The 22647-nt window shown below is 43.5% G+C and overlaps 1 protein-coding gene across 2 annotated transcripts in view; it reads right to left on the minus strand.

Annotated features, from left to right (window-relative positions):
• Positions 1–989: 989 nt before the first annotated feature.
• The window catches only part of RNGTT (RNA guanylyltransferase and 5'-phosphatase), a 223844-nt gene continuing 202186 nt past the window's right edge, over positions 990–22647 (minus strand). For both annotated transcript variants that reach the window (XM_043438970.1, XM_043438969.1), the window contains 2 exons: positions 5091–5214; positions 990–3600 (listed from right to left, as the gene is read on the minus strand). In XM_043438970.1, the coding sequence (XP_043294905.1) occupies positions 3443–3600; positions 5091–5214 (282 nt within the window). In that variant the 3' untranslated portion in view covers positions 990–3442. The remainder of the gene's footprint in view (positions 3601–5090; positions 5215–22647) is intronic.

A 22647-nucleotide genomic window follows, 5' to 3' on the forward strand; every position in this document is an offset into this window, starting at 1 on the left:
GGTGTGTGACTTCATCACTTATTTCCTCTTGGTTGCATCTTTGGGACTAAGCGTCTTAATGAGGATTATTAAACTCCTTTTCATGGCCTCTGTGTCACTCACATTTAAACACTGTTTCATTTAAATGTGACTTAGTAAGCTCCTAAAAATGGATTTACTTTCCTGCTCCCAACTTCATCTTACTTTGGAGAGTTTCTCGTAACCTATGACCTGCTCGCACCGGAGAAACAACTTAACCAGTCTGGGACCCTGGCCCGAACGCAGCCCTCCCCACACGAGCGGCGCCAGGGCCTTTCAGCGAGGACTCACTACACAGGCAGTCAGGACAGCGGAGCTGGGCGTGCTGCCGCCCACGGGGTCGCAGAGCTGGACGCCACTGAGCGACTGAACGACAAAACTCGGGGAAGGAGGCCAGAGACCTACGTTTGCTTCTGAGCTTACAACTCACTAGCTACGTGACCTCAGGTCAAATCTTTCTCAGCCGCAAAACGAAGTAGAGACGGTATCTCCCTGAACAAAGTGGCTGTGTTTGGGGTTTGGTGAATATTCCACAAGGGCGATATGGCTATTATCGTCAATACAGGATATTCACAAAACACTGGCTTTTGCATAAGAATCACATCAGACCTGAAAAGGTTCTTTTTGATCATCTGGCCCACTCTTGGCACTTTATAGATGGGGATGGGAAGAAACGAGTCCTAGAGTGGACAGAAATCCAACAGGAGGCAGCGCCTAGACTTGGTCTCTGGGTCCAGCCCAAGGTTGTCTCTGACACATTAGTTTTTCCTACCTGGAAGCATCTGATTCGTAATTTTCAAGTTTCTTGGTTTCTCAGGAAGAAAAATAGAGGATTTTCCAAGTTTTTATGCTAATCTCAAGAATGCAACAAAACTAAGTGGATGTTGAGGGGCATGGTTGACAGGATCTGATAGAAGCAATAAAAGGGACACAAAAGCATCGCCAGTAAAACAAAGCAGATACACTTCCTGTTGTTTTAAATCAGTAGTTTTATTACAATATGCACCGTCACACATTAGAGAAGGAATGTCCTGACGTTTTCTGAGCATTTCACGGAAAGCAAATGTGACCAGCCAGGCAGTCGAGTCTTCCACATCTTTTCCAAACACAAAGCAAAATCTTTTATCTGTGATAACAAAGGAAAGTAAAGTTTTCTTATTCTTGTCTACAAAATTTCAGTGTCAGAAAACAGTTATTAGGACGTGGGCTGAGACAGGAAGCACTTCCTTCATGACGTCCCAAATGGTGCCTCCAGACTTCCACCTGATGATTTTCTGGATGACTTTTTATGACACTATGGATGGTAATGTGTTCAGGGGCTAAATGGGATCTACTTACTATACATCACTACAACCGACAGGGAAAGATAAATTAAGAAAATAAAGTCCTGGGAAATGCACAAAGGCAAAAAGAAAATATCTGGGTATACTGAGGATGAGATGCTCTTTCCACGTAGCTCATTTAAAAGGTTACAATTACCATAAACATTTTAACTCCATTAAAGATCGCTGACAAAGGCTTGCTCTCTCATCAACAAAAGACTTCTGCCTTTACATGGGCTTGGAAGAAAGCGTCACACCTTGTAAAAGAGCCACTAATCCTGGGGAAGCAGCTGTCAGACCATCAGGAGTCGCACAGGCTTTTCAGATCCATTTTCTACAAGACACCATGAAACCTTGACCAATTTCTACCTTTCAATAGTTGCAGCAGCAATCAGATGTTTTTATCCCTGTAGTACTCAAATACACAAAAGTACTCTAGGAAAGAAACACTAAAATGACATTTTGAATAAATTCACATTACATAACTTGGGAACAATAAAGCGAGAAGGCCAAGCAAGACTCTAGCATTTCACACAGAAAACCACCGCGGGAGAAAACTCTGTTTAAGAACATTAAAACTCGAATGAGTAGAAATACACTTTTGGTTAATCTGTGCTGTTTCATATAGGAATCCTATCAGATATTCAATCTACTAGGTGACTCGTTTGGATTTTCGTGTCTCACTGTCTTAGTAGAAGAATATACACTGCTGCCTATACTCACATATATATGCATTTACATATATAAAATTCAGATCATGAACATTTGTTTTAAATACACATACTTAAAACCTGTACCCTAAAAATAAATACATTGGCCTCTAGTAAGCTAATTCTCAAGAGTTCCTTGACAAACCAATCGGAACACAGTTTCTCAACAATGGCATGTGACAAATTAGCCACTCTTTAAATCCATTATCTATCAGTAAATGTGTTAAAATTCAGATGTACAACCGAAATAGCATTCCCAGAATAGAAGATGAGAGAAAATTCTGGCTTTGAAAATAAATGTCTTGGCTTCCTTCATGTTTAGTTCCTACAGATGTCTGGTCCTTGCCTCTGCATTTATCTAGCAGTGGGAGAGCATTTTCCAGTGACAGCGTTCTCTTCCACTGACATTACCTTCTAATCAAAGGAGTCAGCTGGTTTCCTTTGCGGTCCTGTATAAAAGAACTGATACAACATTGTGTATGTATCTGATATCACTCCCATCATCACAGTGAGCTGCGTGTTTTAACGTAATTTACAATGCGCTGATACCACCGAGGTGAGGGAGAAGTAGCCCTGGCGTTGAAAAAAAGTCTCCCAGAAGAACAACACACACAGGACTGGGTGTGTATCTCTATGTTCTATGAAGTGACTCAAGACCACGGCCAGAGTGGACAGACTGGCTGTCTGATACTGCAGTTCAAACAACAGAGACAGATGAAAAGACTCGATATACTTCCTTCAGAAAGGATGACATTCACAAAATGGAGCTTTACTTTTTTACTTTTACAGTTCCAAAACAATTTCTTAAAATGATATAAGCCAGACCAAGTTGTTTAATACAATACAATGTTTAACAACCTTGTCATTTGGTTTTGAATACAAGAATTTCAGAGATGTATGAAATCCATGATAAATAATAGCAAGAATGTTTAATGCCACTGCCTAAATGTTTTAAAAGGAAAACCTATCATAGTTGAAATACAACTTCTAAAAAAGACAATGTTCTATGCACTCACAGTTCAGATTGCTAACTTTATAAATTAAAGCAAAAGTTATCCATATATAAACAAGGCCTCTTTTTCATTTATTTTGATCTCATTTAAACCTTTAGATATTTCAGTCTTCAGATTCCACAAGGTAAGGCTGAGTTTACCAAATATAAATAAAACGTTTAAGTCCATGATGTACTGTAGCAGTGAGGAAACAAAAACATCAAATATTTACAGACTGGCTACAATACTTCTCTTTTTTTTAAAAAAAAAAGTCAAATGTGTATCAACATCAAGCCACACTCTTTTTTTCTTTTTTAAATTTCTCTGGTTGCAAAAAATGGGACAACAGCATTTTTTCTCACTCATCTTTCCTCTCCATCCTGAAGTCAGAGGCAGGTCTTTAGGTCAAAGATCTTTTGGGAGGTGGTGGAGGCATGAGCTCCGTGTCCGGGTCCGGGTGATGCTTTCGCTTCTGTCCGTGAGGAGACGCTGCACATCTGTCAATGAACTCGAAGAGCATCTCCTTGGTGACAGGGTTGGAGATACTGTTGCACACAGCTGTGGAAAAAGGGAGACACGTGTCTCGTGTGAGGGTTCATGAAGGGAGCTGACTCGCCCCAGGGAGATGAGGACGGGAGAGGTTTCCATCCCAACAGGCTAGAACGTTCCGTCTTGCCGACGTGGGCGACTTGCTGCGAATTAAACTGTGCTCCTCTCTCCCCCACCCTGAAACGAGGCATTGCTGGTAGCTATACTTTTCCTTTTTCGGCAGAGCCACGTGGCTTGTGGGATCTTAGTTCCCAGACCAGGGATCTATCCCATGCCCCCTGCGTTGGAAGCACTGGACCCCCAGGGAAGTCCCTCTGGTGGTTACGCTTTACTATTAATTCTAGAACAAAATGTTTAAGTTGTGGGGTTTAAGCCTGTCTTCACCACAGTTTTCGATCCTTCCAAACAGTCTGCATTGCACATGGATCTCGCACAGTACATACACTACAGTCCATGATCACACGGTTTCTAAAGAAAACACACTGTGTCCTTCAACCTCCCTCCCTCTCAGAGAGCAGTGCACTTGTCACGTGTGTAACAGCACACGGAGGCTTCGCTGGAGCTGGGAAAGCATGCTTTCCTTTATTTTAGTGACTTGTTTGAAGTAAGGTGTTGTAACAAAATGACTATTAAATAAAGCACCTTTTCTTATGTGATCAAAACTGTATTTACCTACTTGGTTTTAGGAAAAAAGACAAGGGCTTAATTACTCCTCTTTTTTGAAATTAACTCATCCTGTCTGAACACAAACAGTTCCAACAAGAATCTTCTGAATATACAAAAGTAACTTTTAAGCTGCAAAACTCAAACTGGCAATTTCTTTATTATCTCTTAAGCTTATCAAACCACCATCAACACCTTCACTGACTGAGCACTCTTAAAGTTCACAATCCCATTAACCTTTAATCTTTTTTTTTTTTTCTCTCAATTCCACTAAAAGCTCAATCCAGAGTTGCCTGAAGAAGTAGTTTACCTTATAGAAATAATTAATGCATGCTGCTCCTCATGAAACAAGCTGACTACTCTGAATTCCCAAAGCAATCACACCGTGCCCAGAGCACATCCTGAAGATAGCATACCAAATTTTTCATTTTTTTTTTTAAGCTTTTCATTGACTTTGTTCTCCATTGTTTGTAAAGCTATTTTAGGAGCTGGAAATTACATTTTCCCCTGCTAATTCTGTCTTTTACCATCTGGCAAACGATGGTGTTTAGTGTTGTGAACAGATCTGCAATTACCGTGGGTTTTGTTGTGGTTGTTGTTCAACAAATCCCTCTTGTCCACAGCTCACCTTCCTGCCCTTTACACTGCTCCCCTGGGCGCCCGGCAGGAGCCCACAGGCTGAAGGGGGGGTGGAATCACAGGGCACAGGCCCGCCGCAAGCCCTCGTGGGTCTGGATGCCCTTCTCCGCTCTGAGCTGACCGTGACAGAGGTTAGTTCTAGCACCTACCTCTTCTGGGGCTTCATGTACCAGCCACTGGGGGGCTGTGATACTCACCCAAGGCAGTGTTGTAGGCATTAGGAAAACTTTTATCTGTTCTCTGTCTCATAAAGACCCAGCTGTTGTTCTCGAATTTGCATTCTATAATTTTGTTGTCATACTGTTTTAGCTCTTTTGTCACCTGTTTTAAAAGAGAATTGAGGAAAATATTTTAAGTCATTTGACAGGCTTCTTGCCTCCGTTACGTGACAGACGCATAAGGGGATGCCAAAAACACCTCGGCGGCTCGTCACACGGACTTCTGTGTCATATGAAGCATCTACTCAAGCCCAAGGATGTGGTACTCACTCCCCTGTACACTTGCTGATTAATCTGACATCTTATAAACAGTAGTGAAAACAGCTGTCAATATATAGCAGTTAAAGGAAGCTATGCAAAAACCAGCCACTCTGGGCCAGATGCAAATATGTTAACCATGGGGACGGGTGCCTTCAATACTGTCTGTGTCCCTCTGGCTTTCAGAAACTGAGTATCCGCAAAGGTTTCAAAACCTTTCAGGAAGGTCCTGCCACCTAAATTCCTGCGTCAGAACCTAAGAAATCCTCTTTACTGGTTACGATAAAAAATTACACCCAGAGAGCAGACATCGGGGTCTGATTCAGGCAATGTGCATCCTAAATATTTTGCTTTTCAAGCAGTGATAATTAACCAAAAAGCTCATCTTTAGGCTGTTTATTTACCCTTTTCATCTCCAAAATGGTATGAATTTAGAGATGGAGCTGCTTTTGATATTAGCTGGTGGGTGTTTTTGGCTACTTCACCTCAGATGATTGAATATGGATTACAACTTACTCTATCAAAGCTAACAAGTATCCATGGCAACTGTAGAACCTTTTAAAAGATATTTCATCGAGCTGTGAGTATGCTTTTCATAAATAGGAATCTAAGCTTATCTTTGCAGTTTTCAAATCAAATGCCAGTCATAGTAATATTTTAATTCTGTCCTCATCTTTTCCAGCTAACAACTTTTCCTCACAATATGGAAGATTGCAATCAGTTAACTTCATTAGCATTATTTGAAATGCTCTCCTTTTTCTATCCACGTATTCGCTACCACCTAGGAATATGAAGGGAAGCAAATTTTTAAAAAACGCTGTCAATTCACAGATTTTGCAGCGCATGCCTTCATAAAAACTTTCAAATTGTAGTCCTTTTCTCTCCCTGAGCATTGCAGCTGATTGGACTAGCGTTTTCAACAAATCTGACAGGACCAACAAATCTCAGTGTGCTGGAACGAGACCTGCCCAAGAAAGTGATGTTCTACTTAGTAAACTTGATCATTTATTTTCAAATATTCATTATTCTAATCTCAACTCCCCCCCCCCCCCCCCCCCCCCCCCCCCCGCTTCCGAGGAATCTACCTTCTTTTATTTTTGATACATGATCTATATCCAACCTAGGCAACTTACTCAGGTACAGGAACCACTTACATTACACCAGAAGTAGGGTCTAACAGGTAGATTGCTAAACCTTTCAGATTCTTCATTTTCTAATTTCTTAAATGGGCAATGACGTTTCTAAGGCAGCGGGATGCTGGGGCAATAATAAACGGAAATGTCAGACACACAGTAGCCCACCAGTAAAATTCTTAATTGAATATAAAGTCAGGAAATGAAACATTACTTGTAAACTTAAAAAAAAACAAACTAAGCAAATTCACTAAAGAAACCAAGATGACATGAAAAGACATACTCTGAGAGCGCTTGTCAGGAGAACCGTATCATAGACGCCTTCACAAGGACGGCTTGTCACCAACGTGCAGTCTGCACGTTTACTCACTGCTGACCACAGTACACCTTTACCAAATAGCTTACCACTCTTATGTTCCTACTATCAGGTTTGCTATAAATTATGTGTTGCTCAATCCGACTATAGTAGTTGGGCTGTATTATTAAGTATCTGTTTGTATCTGTCCACATTAACACTCTGGGAAACAGGGCTTTCCAGAAAATGCAGGCACTTGCCACTATGCCAACCTAAATGTATGTCCATGTTCGAAAACAGTACATTGTTTTTCATTCACCACACCAAAAATGATCCCAAAATAGATACACTGTACTCATTTGGTCAAGTAGTAAAATATATCTAAATGATAAACACCATACATCCCATATGTGTACAAAGACAGTTTTCACTAATGGTCAGATCAGAAGAATGATTGGCATACAGGGAAAGAGTTTAATTTTAGTATCTAAATTCTAATTTGTTACTATGACAATAATCATCCTCAGCCAATCACACACTATTATTTACTAAAACAGGATCTGGTTAGGCCTTTTATAATCAGCTCTGCTATCCTGTTTTGAGTTAATGAGAGGTTGCAAGTAATAAGAATAAAATATTTATAAATCAAGATTTCACACCTGTACCCATAATTACATTGGATTAATGAGATTTATTGGGGCTTTTTTTTGGGGGGGGGGAAATACAGTGTATTTTATACTGAAGAAAATAATTTTTTTTCTTTCTTCTTGTCCATCTTATTGAGTACCACACTTTTGATACCATTTAAGTCTACCAATAATTGGGTGTTAAGAGATAGTCAGATGAAACCAGATCTAGTACCTCTGAAGATTTCAGATTAGCAGGTCAATGGAACAAAGGGCCCAAGACAGAAGTAGACAGAACCACAGCTGTTCTTCTCTGCATTTTTTTCTTTTTTTAAAGATGCAACATAATTTAATCTCAAAAACATTATGCTGAGCAAAAAGAGCCTGACACAAAGGAATATATACTATGTGACTCCTTTATACAAATTTCAAGAACAGACAAAACTAATCTAAACCAATATAAATAAGAATAATGGTTGCCTGGAGTACAGACCCAAGTGGTAAGGGGGCTGACAGCGTAATAGTAGCGTGCAGGAAATGTTAAGTGTGTTGAAATGTTCTAGAGCATCACTAGGGTAGATGTTATACAGATGAATCTATTTTTTCAAAACTCATCAAATTGTTTAGCAACATTTATGCCTTGTATTGCATGTAAATTACACCTCTATTTTTTAAGAGAATACTTTTTGTAACCTAAATGCTGGCCATGGTACCAAGTCATAAAAGGCGAACCATCAGTGTTGGCTGAACCAACCTGCACAGAGCAGGCAGATGAGTTTCTGTGTCTAATGGTGGAACGGAAGTCTTTAAAATTTACTATCCCTGCTCTGTGAGAGCTGTTTTGTTATCAAGAGCTCATCTTTCTTTTCTCGAGAAACTACAAAGGGGAGAGGGATTTCTCTGAACTAATTTGCTCTAGAGACACTACAAAATAACAAATATCCTTAGACTGAGAAGACACCAGTAAGCTGGGTTTTAACTTTTAATTCTGAAATAATTTTAGATCTACAGAAAAGTTGTAAAGATTATATCAAGAGTTCCAGGATCCCCATCACCCTGCTTCTTCTAATGTTCATGTTTTGTATATCACAGAACAGTTCTCAACTCTGAGAGGTTAACAATGATACAACACAATCAGCTAAACTCGATTCAGACTTCATCAGTTTTTCCACTGTCTATATCTGCTCCAGGATGCAATCCAGGAAACTGCCCTGTACTTAGTTGTCACGTCTGCTGAGCCTCTTCTGACCTATGACAGCTTCTCAGACCTTTCCTGACACAAGTGAAGACTGCACGGCTCAGTTCAGTCGCTCAGTCGTGTCCGACTCTGTGACCCCGTGAACCGCAGCACGTGGGGGCTCCCTGTCCATCCCCAGCTCCCGGAGTCCACGCAGCATGCAGGCCTCCCTGTCCATCCCCAGCTCCCAGAGTCCACGCAGCACGCCAGGCCTCCCTGTCCATCACCAACTCCCGGAGTCCACGCAGCACGCAGGCCTCCCTGTCCATCCCCAGCTCCCGGAGTCCACGCAGCACGCCAGGCCTCCCTGTCCATCACCAACTCCCGGAGTCACGCGCGCAGGCCTCCCTGTCATCCCCAACTCCCGGAGTCCAAGGCCAGGCCTCCCTGTCCATCCCCAGCTCCCGGAGTCCACGCAGCACGCAGGCCTCCCTGTCCATCCCCAGCTCCCGGAGTCCACGCAGCACGCCAGGCCTCCCTGTCCATCACCAACTCCCGGAGTCCACGCAGCACGCAGGCCTCCCTGTCCATCCCCAGCTCCCGGAGTCCACGCAGCACGCCAGGCCTCCCTGTCCATCACCAACTCCCGGAGTCCACGCAGCACGCAGGCCTCCCTGTCCATCCCCAACTCCCGGAGTCCACGCAGCACGCCAGGCCTCCCTGTCCATCCCAACTCCCGGAGTCCACGCAGCACGCCAGGCCTCCCTGTCCATCCAGCTCCCGGAGTCCACGCAGCGCGCCAGGCCTCCTGCAGCTCCCTGTCCACGCAGCGCGCCAGGCTCCTGTCCATCACCAACTCCCGGAGTCCTGCAGCACGCAGGCCTCCCTGTCCATCCCCAACTCCCGGAGTCCACACAGCACGCCAAGGCCTCCTTGTCCATCACTAACTCCCGGAGTCCACGCAGCACGCAGGCCTCCCTGTCCATCCCAGCTCCCGGAGTCCACGCAGCACACAGGCCTCCTTGTCCATCACTAACTCCCGGAGTCCACGCAGCGCGCCAGGCCTCCTTGTCCATCCCCAACTCCCGGAGTCCACGCAGCACGCAGGCCTCCCTGTCCATCCCCAACTCCCGGAGTCCATGCAGCACGCAGGCCTCCCCGTCCATCCACAACTCCCGGAGTCCACGCAGCACGCCAGGCCTCCCTGTCCATCCCCAGCTCCCGGAGTCCACGCAGCGCGCCAGGCCTCCTTGTCCATCCCCAACTCCTGGAGTCCATGCAGCACGCAGGCCTCCCTGTCCATCCCCAGCTCCCAGAGTCCACACAGCACGCCAGGCCTCCTTGTCCATCACTAACTCCCGGAGTCCACGCAGCACGCCAGGCCTCCCTGTCCATCACTAACTCCCGGAGTCCACGCAGCGCGCCAGGCCTCCCTGTCCATCCCCAATCCCGGAGTCCACGCAGCGCGCCAGGCCTCCCCGTCCATCCCCAACTCCGGAGTCCACGCAGCGCGCCAGGCCTCCCCTGTCCATCCCCAACTCCCGGAGTCCACGCAGCACGCCAGGGCCTCCCTGTCCATCACCAACTCCCGGAGTCCACGCAGCACGCAGGCCTCCCTGTCCATCCCAGCTCCCGGAGTCCACGCAGCACGCAGCCCCCGTCCATCCCCAACTCCGGAGTCCACGCAGCACGCCAGGCCTCCCGTCCATCCCCAACTCCTGGAGTCCACGCAGCACGCAGGCCTCCCTGTCCATCCCCAGCTCCCGGAATCCACACAGCCGCCAGGCCTCCTGTCCATCACCAACTCCCAGTCCACGCAGCGCTCCAGGCCTCCCGTCCATCCCCAACTTCACGGAGTCCCGCAGCGCGCCAGGCCTCCCTGTCCATCCCCAACTCCCGGAGTCCACGCAGCACGCCAAGGCCTCCCCGTCCATCCACAACTCCCGGAGTCCACGCAGCACGCAGGCCTCCCTGTCCATCCCCAGCTCCCGGAATCCACACAGCACGCCAGGCCTCCCTGTCCATCACCAACTCCCGGAGTCCACGCAGCGCGCCAGGCCTCCCTGTCCATCCCCAACTCCCGGAGTCCACGCAGCATGCCAGGCCTCCCTGTCCATCCCCAACTCCCGGAGTCCACGCAGCACGCAGGCCTCCCTGTCCATCACCAACTCCCGGAGTCCACGCAGCACGCAGGCCTCCCTGTCCATCCCCAGCTCCCGGAGTCCACGCAGCGCGCCAGGCCTCCCTGTCCATCCCCAACTCCCGGAGTCCACGCAGCACGCAGGCCTCCCTGTCCATCACCAACTCCCGGAGTCCACGCAGCACGCCAGGCCTCCCTGTCCATCCCCAACTCCTGGAGTCCACGCAGCGCGCCAGGCCTCCTTGTCCATCATCAACTCCCAGAGCCCACCCAAACCCATGTCCGTCGAGTTGGTGATGCCATCAAACCATCTCATCCTCTATTGCCCCCTTCTCCTTCTGCCCTCAATCTTTCCCAGCATCAGGGTCTTTTCCAATGGGTCAGCTCTCTGCATCAGGTGGCCAAAGTATTGGAGTTTCAGCTTCAGCATCAGTCCTTCCAATGAACACCCAGGACTGATCTCCTGTGGGATGGACTGGTTGGATCTCCTTGCAGTCCAAGGGACTCTCAAGGCTACTAGTCAGATATTTTGTAGAATGTTCCTCAGTTTGGGATTTTCTGATGCTTTCTCATGATCAGACTGAGGTTATAAATTTTGGGATAGAATGCCAGAGAGATGACGTACCCTTCTCATTACATAATATCTAGGCGATAGATAAGATCTTGGGTTTCCCAAGAGGTGCAGTAGTAAAAATTCCACCCACCAACTTAGGAGATGCAAGAGACGCAGGTTTGATCCCTGGGTTGGGAAGATCCCCTGGAGTATGAAATAGCAACCCACTCTAGCATTCTTTGCCTGAAAAATTCCATGGATGGAGGAGTCTGGCGGGCTATAGTCCATGGGGTCACAACATGATTCCTTACTGGTGATGTAAACCCTTATCACTTGATGAAGAAGGTACCAGCCAGGCTTCTTTACTGTTAAGCTAGCATACTCTGTTAGTTATGAGGCACTATGTCTAGCCCTGATCAACGATAAGGGAATTCAGCCACTTGCTTGAAGGAAGGGTATCTAAGAATTTGTGGACATTTATTAAAAGCATCACAGAAATCAATACATTTCCTGGGAGAGAGACTTTGAGGCTATACAAATATCCCTTTTCTTCTTAAAAGTTTCGCTCATTAGTTGTAGCATTCATGCATGAATCCTGCCTATGGCAATTATTACTGTGGCATTCTAACGGGATTTTCTACTTTCCCCGTTCCTCACACATTTATTATCTGGATGTCTTCTGCAAGGAAGATTTGCTCTTTTCCCTCATTTATTTATTTGCTTATTTGTATCAGTAAGAACTCGTGGATATTTACTTTATTCTTTGGCTTATCATAAACTATTTTCACTTCCTTTTTGCTCCGACTGTTCTGGTTCCGGCTGGCTGCTGCGTCCTTTTAACTTGCTTCCCCTTTCACTTACTTACGTAGTTTTAGTGTTTAGTCCCTGGCAACACAAGATACCGCTCCAGTCTTATCTTTTATTTTCTTTGCCTCAGCTCTAGAGTCAGCCATGAATCAGTCAGCTCTAAAGTCATCCTCTACCAGGATTTTATAAGAAAAAATTTACTCTTCAATAGTCCAGACTATGCTAAAAAAGTACTAACACACACCACTTGCTTTGGTCAGAATTTAAAATTACTGAGAAAAAGAGAGGTGGGGGAAAAGAGGAGTGAGTATGAGAGAGAAAAAGAGTGACAGCGAGACTCTAATATGAACACGAACATATGTTTACACTCAGGCATTTCCGCCCATCTTTTGTGAACTTCTATCTTGAGCTAAACTAAGTTGACCACTGTTTCTTTTCTGCACTTAAAATTCTACTCAAGCTCTAACTCTGTAGTGTGACAGAAGGTGAATTTTTAAAACATATTTCAAGGAGATGAACTCAAAGGTCTTATTTCCATGTATGCAACTTTGGTATCTAATACTTATGAATGAAGATAGAGAAAATAAAACAACAAAGAAATCGAAATGGAATTATAAAAGTTCCTTGTGATGTCAGAACAGGACAATCTGCTTAAATCTGAATCATCAGACAATCTTTTAGAACTACTACTTTATAGTAGGGCCTTGATATATTACTTTTAGAAAGTGCATCCATCTATCAGGGGAAATAAAACTCTTGACAAGTTACCCTTTCTAAAAATATGCTACACTTAGCCACTTAAAAAAAAAAAAGTTTCTCCATTAAAATCAGTTTGTGTTTGTACTTTTATAATGAAGAACTACTGGGTAAATAACAAACCTCACATTTGCTAAGTGAGAAACACAGTAACAGGAAGTCCCTCTCTCATGAATAGCAAGGTCTTCAAGCCCTCCAATCTGGAGTTCAACTAATGAAAGTAGCCAATTAAAAGAAAGCAACAGACTCTTGAACTCTGTGGGAGAAGGTGAGGGTGGGATGTTTCAAAAGAACAGCATCTATACTATCTATGGTGAAACAGATCACCAGCCCAGGTGGGATGCATGAGACAAGTGCTCGGGCCTGGTGCACTGGGAAGACCCAGAGGAATCGGGTGGAGAGGGAGGTGGGAGGGGGAATCGGGATGGGGAATACGTGTAAATCTATGGCTGATTCATATCAATGTATGACAAAACCCACTGGGAAAAAAAAAAAAATTAGGTAGTGCCAAATACTGCCTATGATTCCAAACCAATATATACTGAAATAGGTTTAATTAAAAAAAAAAAAAGACAAACATAAAAAAAAAAAAAAAAAGAAAGCAGTTAGAACTCAGTCTTATTTATCCCACGGCAGACAAGTCCAGGGTATGAAATCACCACTAAACTACAGATTACTACCTCTTCATAAAATCAGAGTTAGTTACAGTTACTATTCAAAACACAATGAATCATATAAAATAACTGGGCAGATAAAACAGCATGTTAGTAGTGATTATTAGTAGATGCTGGAGTTAGGAATGACTTAGTTTCTTCTCTGTGCTTGGCTGTATTGTCCAAACTTTCTGCATAATGCATGCTTAACTATCATAATTTTTTCATGAAAAATTCCTAAAATAAACTATGATTCATAAAAGATGGTAAACATGAGATTGTTTTTAATGTAGAAAAAAAATGTCAATTAAAAAAAGAAGTAAATCAAATTATGTCACCCCCTTATCAGGGGCTTCCCATTACAGAGCACTCAATGACACAGCCCCTGTTTATCTTTCTAGCTCTCATAAATTATCTTAGAGCATCCCACAACTTTTCCTCTACCTTATCATTATCTGACTATTTGTTTAATATCTGTCCAGCACAATGGTTGGTAATCACTGTATACTTACTAGGTGCAGAGTACTTTCCAAGTGCTTTACGTGGATTCATTTATTTAACCCTCACAACAACTCTAGGAAGTATCCCCCCTGTCTGTAAAGACAGGGAAGCAGAGGCAGAGAGGAGTTAAGTGATCTGGTCAGAGGCTCACAGTCAGTAAGAAGCAGAGAAACACTGCATATCCCTATTAGGTTTCATTCCAATCTCAAAGGTTTTCACTCCATCCCTGTTAGGTTTTCATCCCAATCCCAAAGAAAGGCAATGCCAAAGAATGTTCAAACTACTGCACAATTGCACTCATCTCACATGGTAGCAAAGTAATGCTCAAAATTCTCCAAACGAGGCTTCAACAGTATGTGAACTGAGAACTTTCAGATGTTCAAGCTGGATCCAGAAAAGGCAGAGGAACCAGAGATCAAACTACCAACATCCGCTGGATCACAGAAAAAGAAAGAGAGTTCCAGAAAAACATCAATTTCTGCTTCATTGACTACACTAAAGCTCTTGACCATGTGGATCACAACAAACCATAAAATTCTTCAAGAGATGGGAATACAGACCACCTGACCTGCCTCCTGAGAAATCTGTATGCAAGTCAAGAAGCAATAGTTAGAACCAGACATGGAACAATGGACTGGTTCCAAATTGGGAAAGGAGTATGTCAAGGCTGTATATTGTCACCCTGCTTATTTATGTGAAATGCTGGACTGGATGAAGCACAAGCTGGAATCAAGATTGCTGGGAGAATTATCAATAAACTCAGATATGCAGATGACATCACCCTTATGGCAGAAAGCAAAGAGGAACTAAAGAGCCTCTTGATGAAAGTGAAAGAGGAGCGTGAAAAAGCTGGCTTAAAACTCAACATTCAAAAAAGGAAGATCATGGCATCCTGCCCCATCACTTCATGGCAAATAGAAGGGAAAACAGTGGAAACAGTGGCAGACTTTATTTTCTTGGGCTCCAAAATCACTGCAGATGGTGATTGCAGCCATAAAATCAAAAGACGCTTGCTCCCTGGAAGAAAAGCTGTGACCAACCTAGACAGCATATTAAAAAGCAGAGACATTACTGTGCCAACAAAGGTCAGTCTAGTCAAAGCTATGGTTTTTCCAGTAGTCATCTATGGATGTGAGAGTTGGACCATAAAGAAATCTGAGTGCCAAAGACGTGATGCTTTTGAACTGTGGTGCTGGAGAAGACTCTTGAGAGTCCCGTGGACTGCAAGGAGATCAAACCAGTCCATCCTAAAGGAAATCAGTCCTGAATATTCATTGGAAGAACTGATGCTGAAGTTGAAGCTCCAATACACTGGCCACCTGACGCAAAGAGCTGACTCAATGGAAAAGACCCTGATGCTGGGAAAGATTGAAGGCAGGAGGAGAAGGGAAAGACAGAGATTGAGATGGTTTGATGGCATCACCGACTTGATGGACATGAGTTTGAGCAAGCTCTGGGAGATAGTGATGGACAGGGAAGCTTGGTGTGCTGCAATTCATGGGGTCGCAAAGAGTTGGACACGACTGAGCAACTGAACTGATTAGGTTTTATAATCTAAGCATGAATCTAATGAGGTTTCAGATGTAGACACTGAAGCCCAGAGTATTTGAGTTAACTTGTATAAGGATACAAGTTGTATCAAAATTCAAACTCTAGGCCTCTGTGAGTCAAAAGCCTGTGCCTTCCTTTCCCCTAAGAATCTAGCCTCCAGGTTGAAAACGTATTACAGGAGGCAGAGGTAGACTATACTTGTGAGAGATTTTACTTCTTGTGTAATAAACTGTAATTTAAGTAGTCATTTCCAAGGATTACATTCCACTTGGGAGAGCCTGTGGGTGGGAGGCAAAGTGATGTGTGACAGACAAAGGGCGGGAGAGCACAACATGCCGGTTTGAACCAATCACTGTGTCTATCAAGTTTCTTTTTTCTGCACTTTCCAAACGCCCGCCATGTTGACCTGCATCAGTCTCTGCTGTTTGCTATTCTGGTTGCGTGAGCACGAACCACAAATCATAGCAAATTGCAGAATTTCTCAATCATTAAGAATTTACAATAGGTTAATTTTAAAATGGGCTGCACTTCACAGCTGCAAAGCTTTTGTCTGATTTCTCGACCAAATGAGAAGCCATTATTGGACTGAAGACCTTTCCATGGGCATGACCAGTCAAAGGAAAAGGTCCTGTGTGCAGAACAGGCAGTTCTGCCAGGTAAGGTGAGGTAATGGTAACGGTTCACTAAACAGAGAGCCACACTCTATGGTACAACATATTGCTCTGTTTAGTACCAAGCATGATGAGAATTTATGAGTAGATCATGGGCTCAGTGCATGCTTGAGATAGTAAAAATGATACAAAACCAAGGAAAGGTCTACAGGCCACTGGCATATCTCAGTTTACTGCACTTTGCTTTATTTCACTTCATAGATACTGCATTTTTTTTTTTTTTTTTTAACAAATTAAAGGTTTGTAGCAACACTGTTTTGTCAGATGCTGGTTAGCATTTTTTAGCAAAGTAAGGTATGTATATGTTTTTGGACATAACGCTATTACTGAACACTCAGTGAAAGTGAAAGTCACTCAGTTGTGTCCGACTCTTTGCGACCCCATGGAATTCTCCAGGCCAGAATACTAGAGTGAGTGGCCTTTCCCTTCTCCAGGGGATCCTCCCAACCTAGGGATCGAACCCACGTCTCCCGCATTGCAGGGGGATTCTTTACCAGCTGACCCATAAGGGATGCCCAAGAATACTGGAGTGGGTAGCCTATCCCTTCTCCAGTGGATCTTCCTGACCCAGCAATCAAACTGGGGTCTCCTGCATTGCAAGCGGATTCTTTACCAACTGAGCTATCAGGGAAGCCTACTGAACACTTAATAGACTATAGCTTAGAGTAAACATAACTTTTAAATACACTAAGCAACCAAAAAATTCATGTGACTTGCTTTATTGCAGTTATTTCAGTGGTCTGGAACCAAACACCCCAAGGTCTGCCTGGATCATTAATGTGAGGAGACTAAAATGCAATATGCATGTCTGACACTTTTTCTTACTACATAGTTATAAGTCTGATGACAGACTTACCTGAAGGTACTTGTTTTTTAAGATGTTTTTCTCACAGCCAGTGTAAATAATGAATAAAGTATATTTGTCAGACTGAGTTTGATTAATGGCCCGTCTACTGGCAGTAACAAACACCTAACTTAAAATCATGTTAATGGTCATTAAATGTCCATGCTTAACAAAGTTCACAATACACTGGATCTTACATTTCAGCTAGGAAAGTCACTAAAATATCAATGCTAAATCCAATTTACTCTATTGAGTCCTCCATTTACTTTCCAAGGACTTGCTAATGATTTGGACCCAATAATGGTCATTTTTTAGTCTTTAGTAATGCAGGATGATTACATATAACTTTATCTCTTCCCTCTCACCCATTTTTAAACTCAACTATTCAATTCTGCCCTTTTTATGCGACCTCATGAGAACTGTCCTCCAGCTCAGATCAATGTAGCATGTGGCAATAAACCAAAATGCCACCATAATAAGTAAAGATTTCCTTCCTGTTCTGCTTACCACTTACAGAGAGAGAGAGAGAGAAAGGCTGACATTCTTCCCTTTGGATTATCTTCCAGAATAAACTCTTGTTTTAAAACGGCCTGATTTGCTCTCGCAGCACTAACAGGCACTGAAGTCCACAGACTCATGATGCCTGTGAATCTTTAGCTCGGGGACACAGAGCTCCTTAGTTTAGCGATAATGCTCTGTGGTGACTGGGACCCATCTAAGCAAATGAAGTTTTCCAGAATTCCGTTCTTACAAGTTGGTATCTCAAGTCAGGGCAGACTCTCACCGAGACACTCCGAGCACAGTTACAGTAACTGTAACTTCGCTGTGCACGCTGCATTCTGTTTTTATGTGTGCTTTCTCAACAACTGCATTTCTTCTTCTTTGAGAAAGAAATCCTGGAGTTACTGACGAACAGATTATACAAACACAGAGTGACGATATACTGCTCTGAACCCTAGAGTTCTATTTTGTATCTCTATATACCCTCTGAATGACATTCATAATGAATTTATTTAAATCTGTTTCATCAGCTCCAGGTATTGGAAATATCAGAAACCACTCAAAAGCTGCAAGTTTGAAAACAGTGAATATAAATTATCTTTATCAGTTGTCACAGTCCTTAAACACCTTCCTTAAAAAAAAAAAAAAACTTTGTTTCCCCCCTAAAAGATACTACAAATATCTTTCATAAAATTAAGTATTTTGGAGTTAATAAGAAACTTGGGAGATCATCAAATAAAACACTTATTCTGAAATATCCAAGTACTAAAGTGCATCCCGCACTATCTCTATGAATTAATGCATTTTTATGAGTGTGAACAGTCATGCTTTGAGAAAGTTATAAAACCAGCAGAAAAAGCAAATTTATTACTTTGGTAACTTGCACTCAAGACTAATTTAATACTCTTATCCAAGATACTACTTTTTTAAATTAATTTTTATTTGACTATAGTTGTGGCTTCCCTGGTGGCTCAGTGGTAAAGAACCTGCCTGAAATGCAGGAGACCCGGTTCGATCGCGGGGTCAGGAAGATCCCCTAGAGGACGGCGTGGCAACCCACTCTAGTACTCTTGTCTAGAGAATCCCATGGGCAGAAGAGCCTGGCAGGCTGCAGCCCACAGGCTGGCACAGAGTTGGACAAGACTAAGGTGACTAAGCAGCAGCAGTTTCTGCAGTACAGCAACTAAGATGTTTATTTTCATTCAGAGATGTTTACTTTTAAAATTACTGACAGATTGTTTTCCTTCACAAGGAAAGGAAACGGAGAGAACAAATCGTTTTTGAATACCTGACTTTGCAGTCAGCACTTTATGCACATTAGTAGGAAATGGCAACCCATTCCAGTATTTTTTTTTTTTTTAGCAATACAGGTTATTTTATTTTACATTTTATTAGCAGACAGATGGGCAGAAGAAAACAAAAATAAACCACTAAAGGGGAAGTTGAACACAAAATGCCTCAGATAATCTTTTCTCTTAAGTTTAACTGAAGAAAAACATCTACAGTTTCAGCTAAGAAAACTACTAAAGTCAGGTGTGTCCTGCTGGTTTCAGAAGAGTTGAAAATTTCATCTGAATCTTTGTAAATGTAAACCTTTTTAAAAATCAGGATGGGGGTGGGATGGGGTGGAGAGTTAATTTTCCGTGCAGAACTACACATTTTCCCCGTCAATCACTTACTATGTATTTTCCAAACATAAGGAAACCAGCAAATAATTACTAGGAAAGAAGAAGGGACTACAAAAAAGTCTGGCTGACAGAAAAGAACTCTGGAATGATGTGAAATGAAAGTGGGGAAGACTGTGAGAAGCAACAACAGGATAGTGATGATACACTCTGTCCACCCAGCCTCAAAATACACAGACCTGAAGAGCATCCAGAGGCCTCTGCTAGAATCAGAAGGAACATCAAATTGTAGGGTTGTTTCTGAACTCGTGTTATACCAAACGGCACAGCTGTACTCACAAGGCTGAGGCCTGAGCCTGAGACCCCCACGCCCCAAAGCAATCACGTGCTCAAGGTCTCCTGAGTTTTGTGTTCTTGGGACAGAGTGCTGGAACCAGCATCTGAGTTTCACAAGTCAGTCTGAACCATCCTAACCTCCTAGGAAATCAACACACAGCCCAGTCTTTTCTGGAACCAACTGTACTCTCATCAGAGGCAAACCCGGCCCTCAAAAATAAAACCCCAAAGGGCTGAGAGGTACAGCTTCCACCTGGCTCTCTGGCTCCCCGCCACGCCAGTACTCTTGCCTGGGCGATCCCGTGGACAGAGGAGGCTGGCAGGCTGCAGTCCGCGGCGTCACAGAGTCGGACACAAGTTGGTGACTAAACAACAAGGATCAGGAAGTTTAGCTAATTCTCTCAAGGATGTTTTGAGATCTGGAGCTCTGCATCATACCATCTCTTGGAAATATCTAGAAAATTCAACATGCTGGAGGAAAGGAAAATTTTACTGTTGTTCACTCGTAATCAAGAAACTACTGAACTAAACCAAAGAGCTAATGGAGTACACTTTGCAAGCACCATAAACTACAGGGGACAGTGGATTCCTTCAGGTCACATTAAATTTACCGTAATAGAATCTTCTAAAATAGATATGATAAAAAAAACATAGGCTATATGTGAGAAAAACAAACAAAAGTGAGCAAACGGACAAAAAACTCGCCAGCCTCCAGCGCCACGGGCTGGCTAACAGCAGTGTGGAGAAAAGAGGCCTGCAGACAAGGGACCAGGAGAGTCTCTAACGCGGTGGGGAAGACATGGAGGAGGAGACTAGGGACGTTCTCAGGGTCCTAAGCCACATCTGTGAGATGAAGATAAAGTGCTTTCCAGCTGAGTAACATACAATAGGGAAGGATCTCAGTGACAATTAGAGCTAAATTTTTAGGAGGCTCCAGTGATTTCCTGTCATGTGATTTTCAGTCTTTTCTGTCATGACAACTGGTTTATCTGCTTTTATTTTCCCACCTTGGAGGGGTGGTGTGGGATCTTTGCAAAGAATTATGCATGTATGTAAAATGCATGAAAATACTATTACGTAAAGATTTCTACGTTTAGAAGGATCTGATTGCCTGATTTTGGGGAGATCAGCATTCACAACTCCTGAAGGCTACATTTGGAACGAGACTGAAGTTCTCATTTAGTTTCCTCCCTCCTTGACTCCCATATTCCCTCAGGTTTTTGTTCTCATCTGGCCCTGATGAGGACAGTGGCAATGTCTCCTCGTGGGAATAAAGGACAAAAATCAAAATTACACAGGCAGTCCACCCCCTACCCCACGCATGCACACTTGTCTTTGCACAGTCACCACTCAACCGCGCTTATCAAGCCTCCAGAGAGTCTATTCTGAATAAGGTGGCTGGGGTTGCCTGCTAGGCAGGAAATTATTCTCCGGGCTGTAGCACTAAATTACCTGGAATTAAGTATGAAGATATAAGGTAGGTGGCTTTTTACCTTTCCTCTAACAGGTACCTAGCACAATCTTGGTGCTTAATAAAAATAATACATCAGGTATGTGGCATGCTCGGCAGGAACGCTTTTAAATCATATGTTATAAGACGTCCTACAGTAGTGTGCCTCCCTCCAATTCTAAGTCAGCTCAGCCCTGCGACTGCAGAAATCACTGAGCAAGTCTCTGACAATGCTCCTCCCACCAGTGCCAACCTGCGCCGTTGCCAACTTTTAGGCCAGGACACCTGCCACCCTGAGTGCCCATGGCTTCCTCTGTGGTGTTTCACTGTGCCAGAAGCACACTTGCTATGAGGGTCTGCTCTGGCCAAATGACAATACAGGAAGGATGCCTGTCTGGGGGGTTATTCATAACTGGAACGTTGGAAAGTAACAAGCTGACAACACTCCATCGCGTGCTCTGCGTGCCAGCTGCCACGGAAGAAGGGTGAACGCCTCCTGATCCTGTCTGTGCCTGGAAGCTCCAAATTACCACCCCTTTAACTGTCCTGCCACCACACTTCAGGTGTTACCACTTATGTTCCATTTTTGCTTCTGAAATGTTCCAGGAACAACAGAAGCCCATCCATCTAACTGGTGCCCAAGTACAGTCATGCTCCCCCCACCATGGTGTTCAATGGACAGCCCTGTCCTCTTCTGTGCTTAGGAAAGGGTGGGGGTGGGGATATGAAGTCCCTGTTTCACCATTCACACAGCAGAGTCTGGAGTCTCCCCAGCAGATGAATGTGTGTAGCCCCACTCCAAAGTCTGCTGAATACAGAGCAAACAGCTGAATTTAACCCCAAATTAACCATGAAATATGAACTCTGGGTTAAACAAGCTGGCAGCAATTTGGTAAATTAGGGAAAGTGGTAGAGTGAACTTCTGGGATTTTTTATTTTTAACATGAAAGGAAAAGTAACTCGTTCTTAGTTTTATTTCTTTTTGCCCACTCTTCCATCCACCCACCCCTGTTTTATTTTCCTTAAATAACTTTAGAAATCAAAATCCAGCAGAGAACAATTATGTTAATAATGCTGGGAAATTTGTTTGCTTTGTTAAATTGGGCTTCAAAAGCACTTCAACTTACATTTGTGATCACAAGTAATGCCTGTTCTTATATCCATTTAAAATGTTTACTCTATTACAGCTTATTATAAATGTGAGTCTCAGATGCAGCACCATGGCGGCTCATTTTTCAGGCCACAATTTTATGATAATCATATGAAATGTATTCATGTGTCAACAGCCCTGCCTAACAATGCCCCAAATGGGGTTGTTTGCAAGACTGTGTTTCCAACAGACACAGAGTTCTGTGCTCCAGGACATTAAGAAACTGCTACAAGCACAGAGCTCTCTATTTGACTATTTTAACTGAGTTTGTAACATAAACTCTTTTGCTACACTTAGCTCAGTTTAACTATTATGATCTCAGAAAACAGGTGAGCTCCAACAAGAAAGCTGACCCTAAATACCCACACATGATGGGATAAATGGGTTCAGTTACTCTTATTTTATGCTTGGGGTCTCTCTCTGAGCCACCTGCAAGTGCCAGAGGTGATAGACTGGAGAATTCTTCTGTACTTGATGTTCCCCTACTGCACACAGTGATGAGAAGCTAT

Source organism: Cervus canadensis, chromosome 20 (assembly GCF_019320065.1).
Source record: "Cervus canadensis isolate Bull #8, Minnesota chromosome 20, ASM1932006v1, whole genome shotgun sequence".
Lineage (NCBI taxonomy): Eukaryota > Metazoa > Chordata > Mammalia > Artiodactyla > Cervidae > Cervus > Cervus canadensis.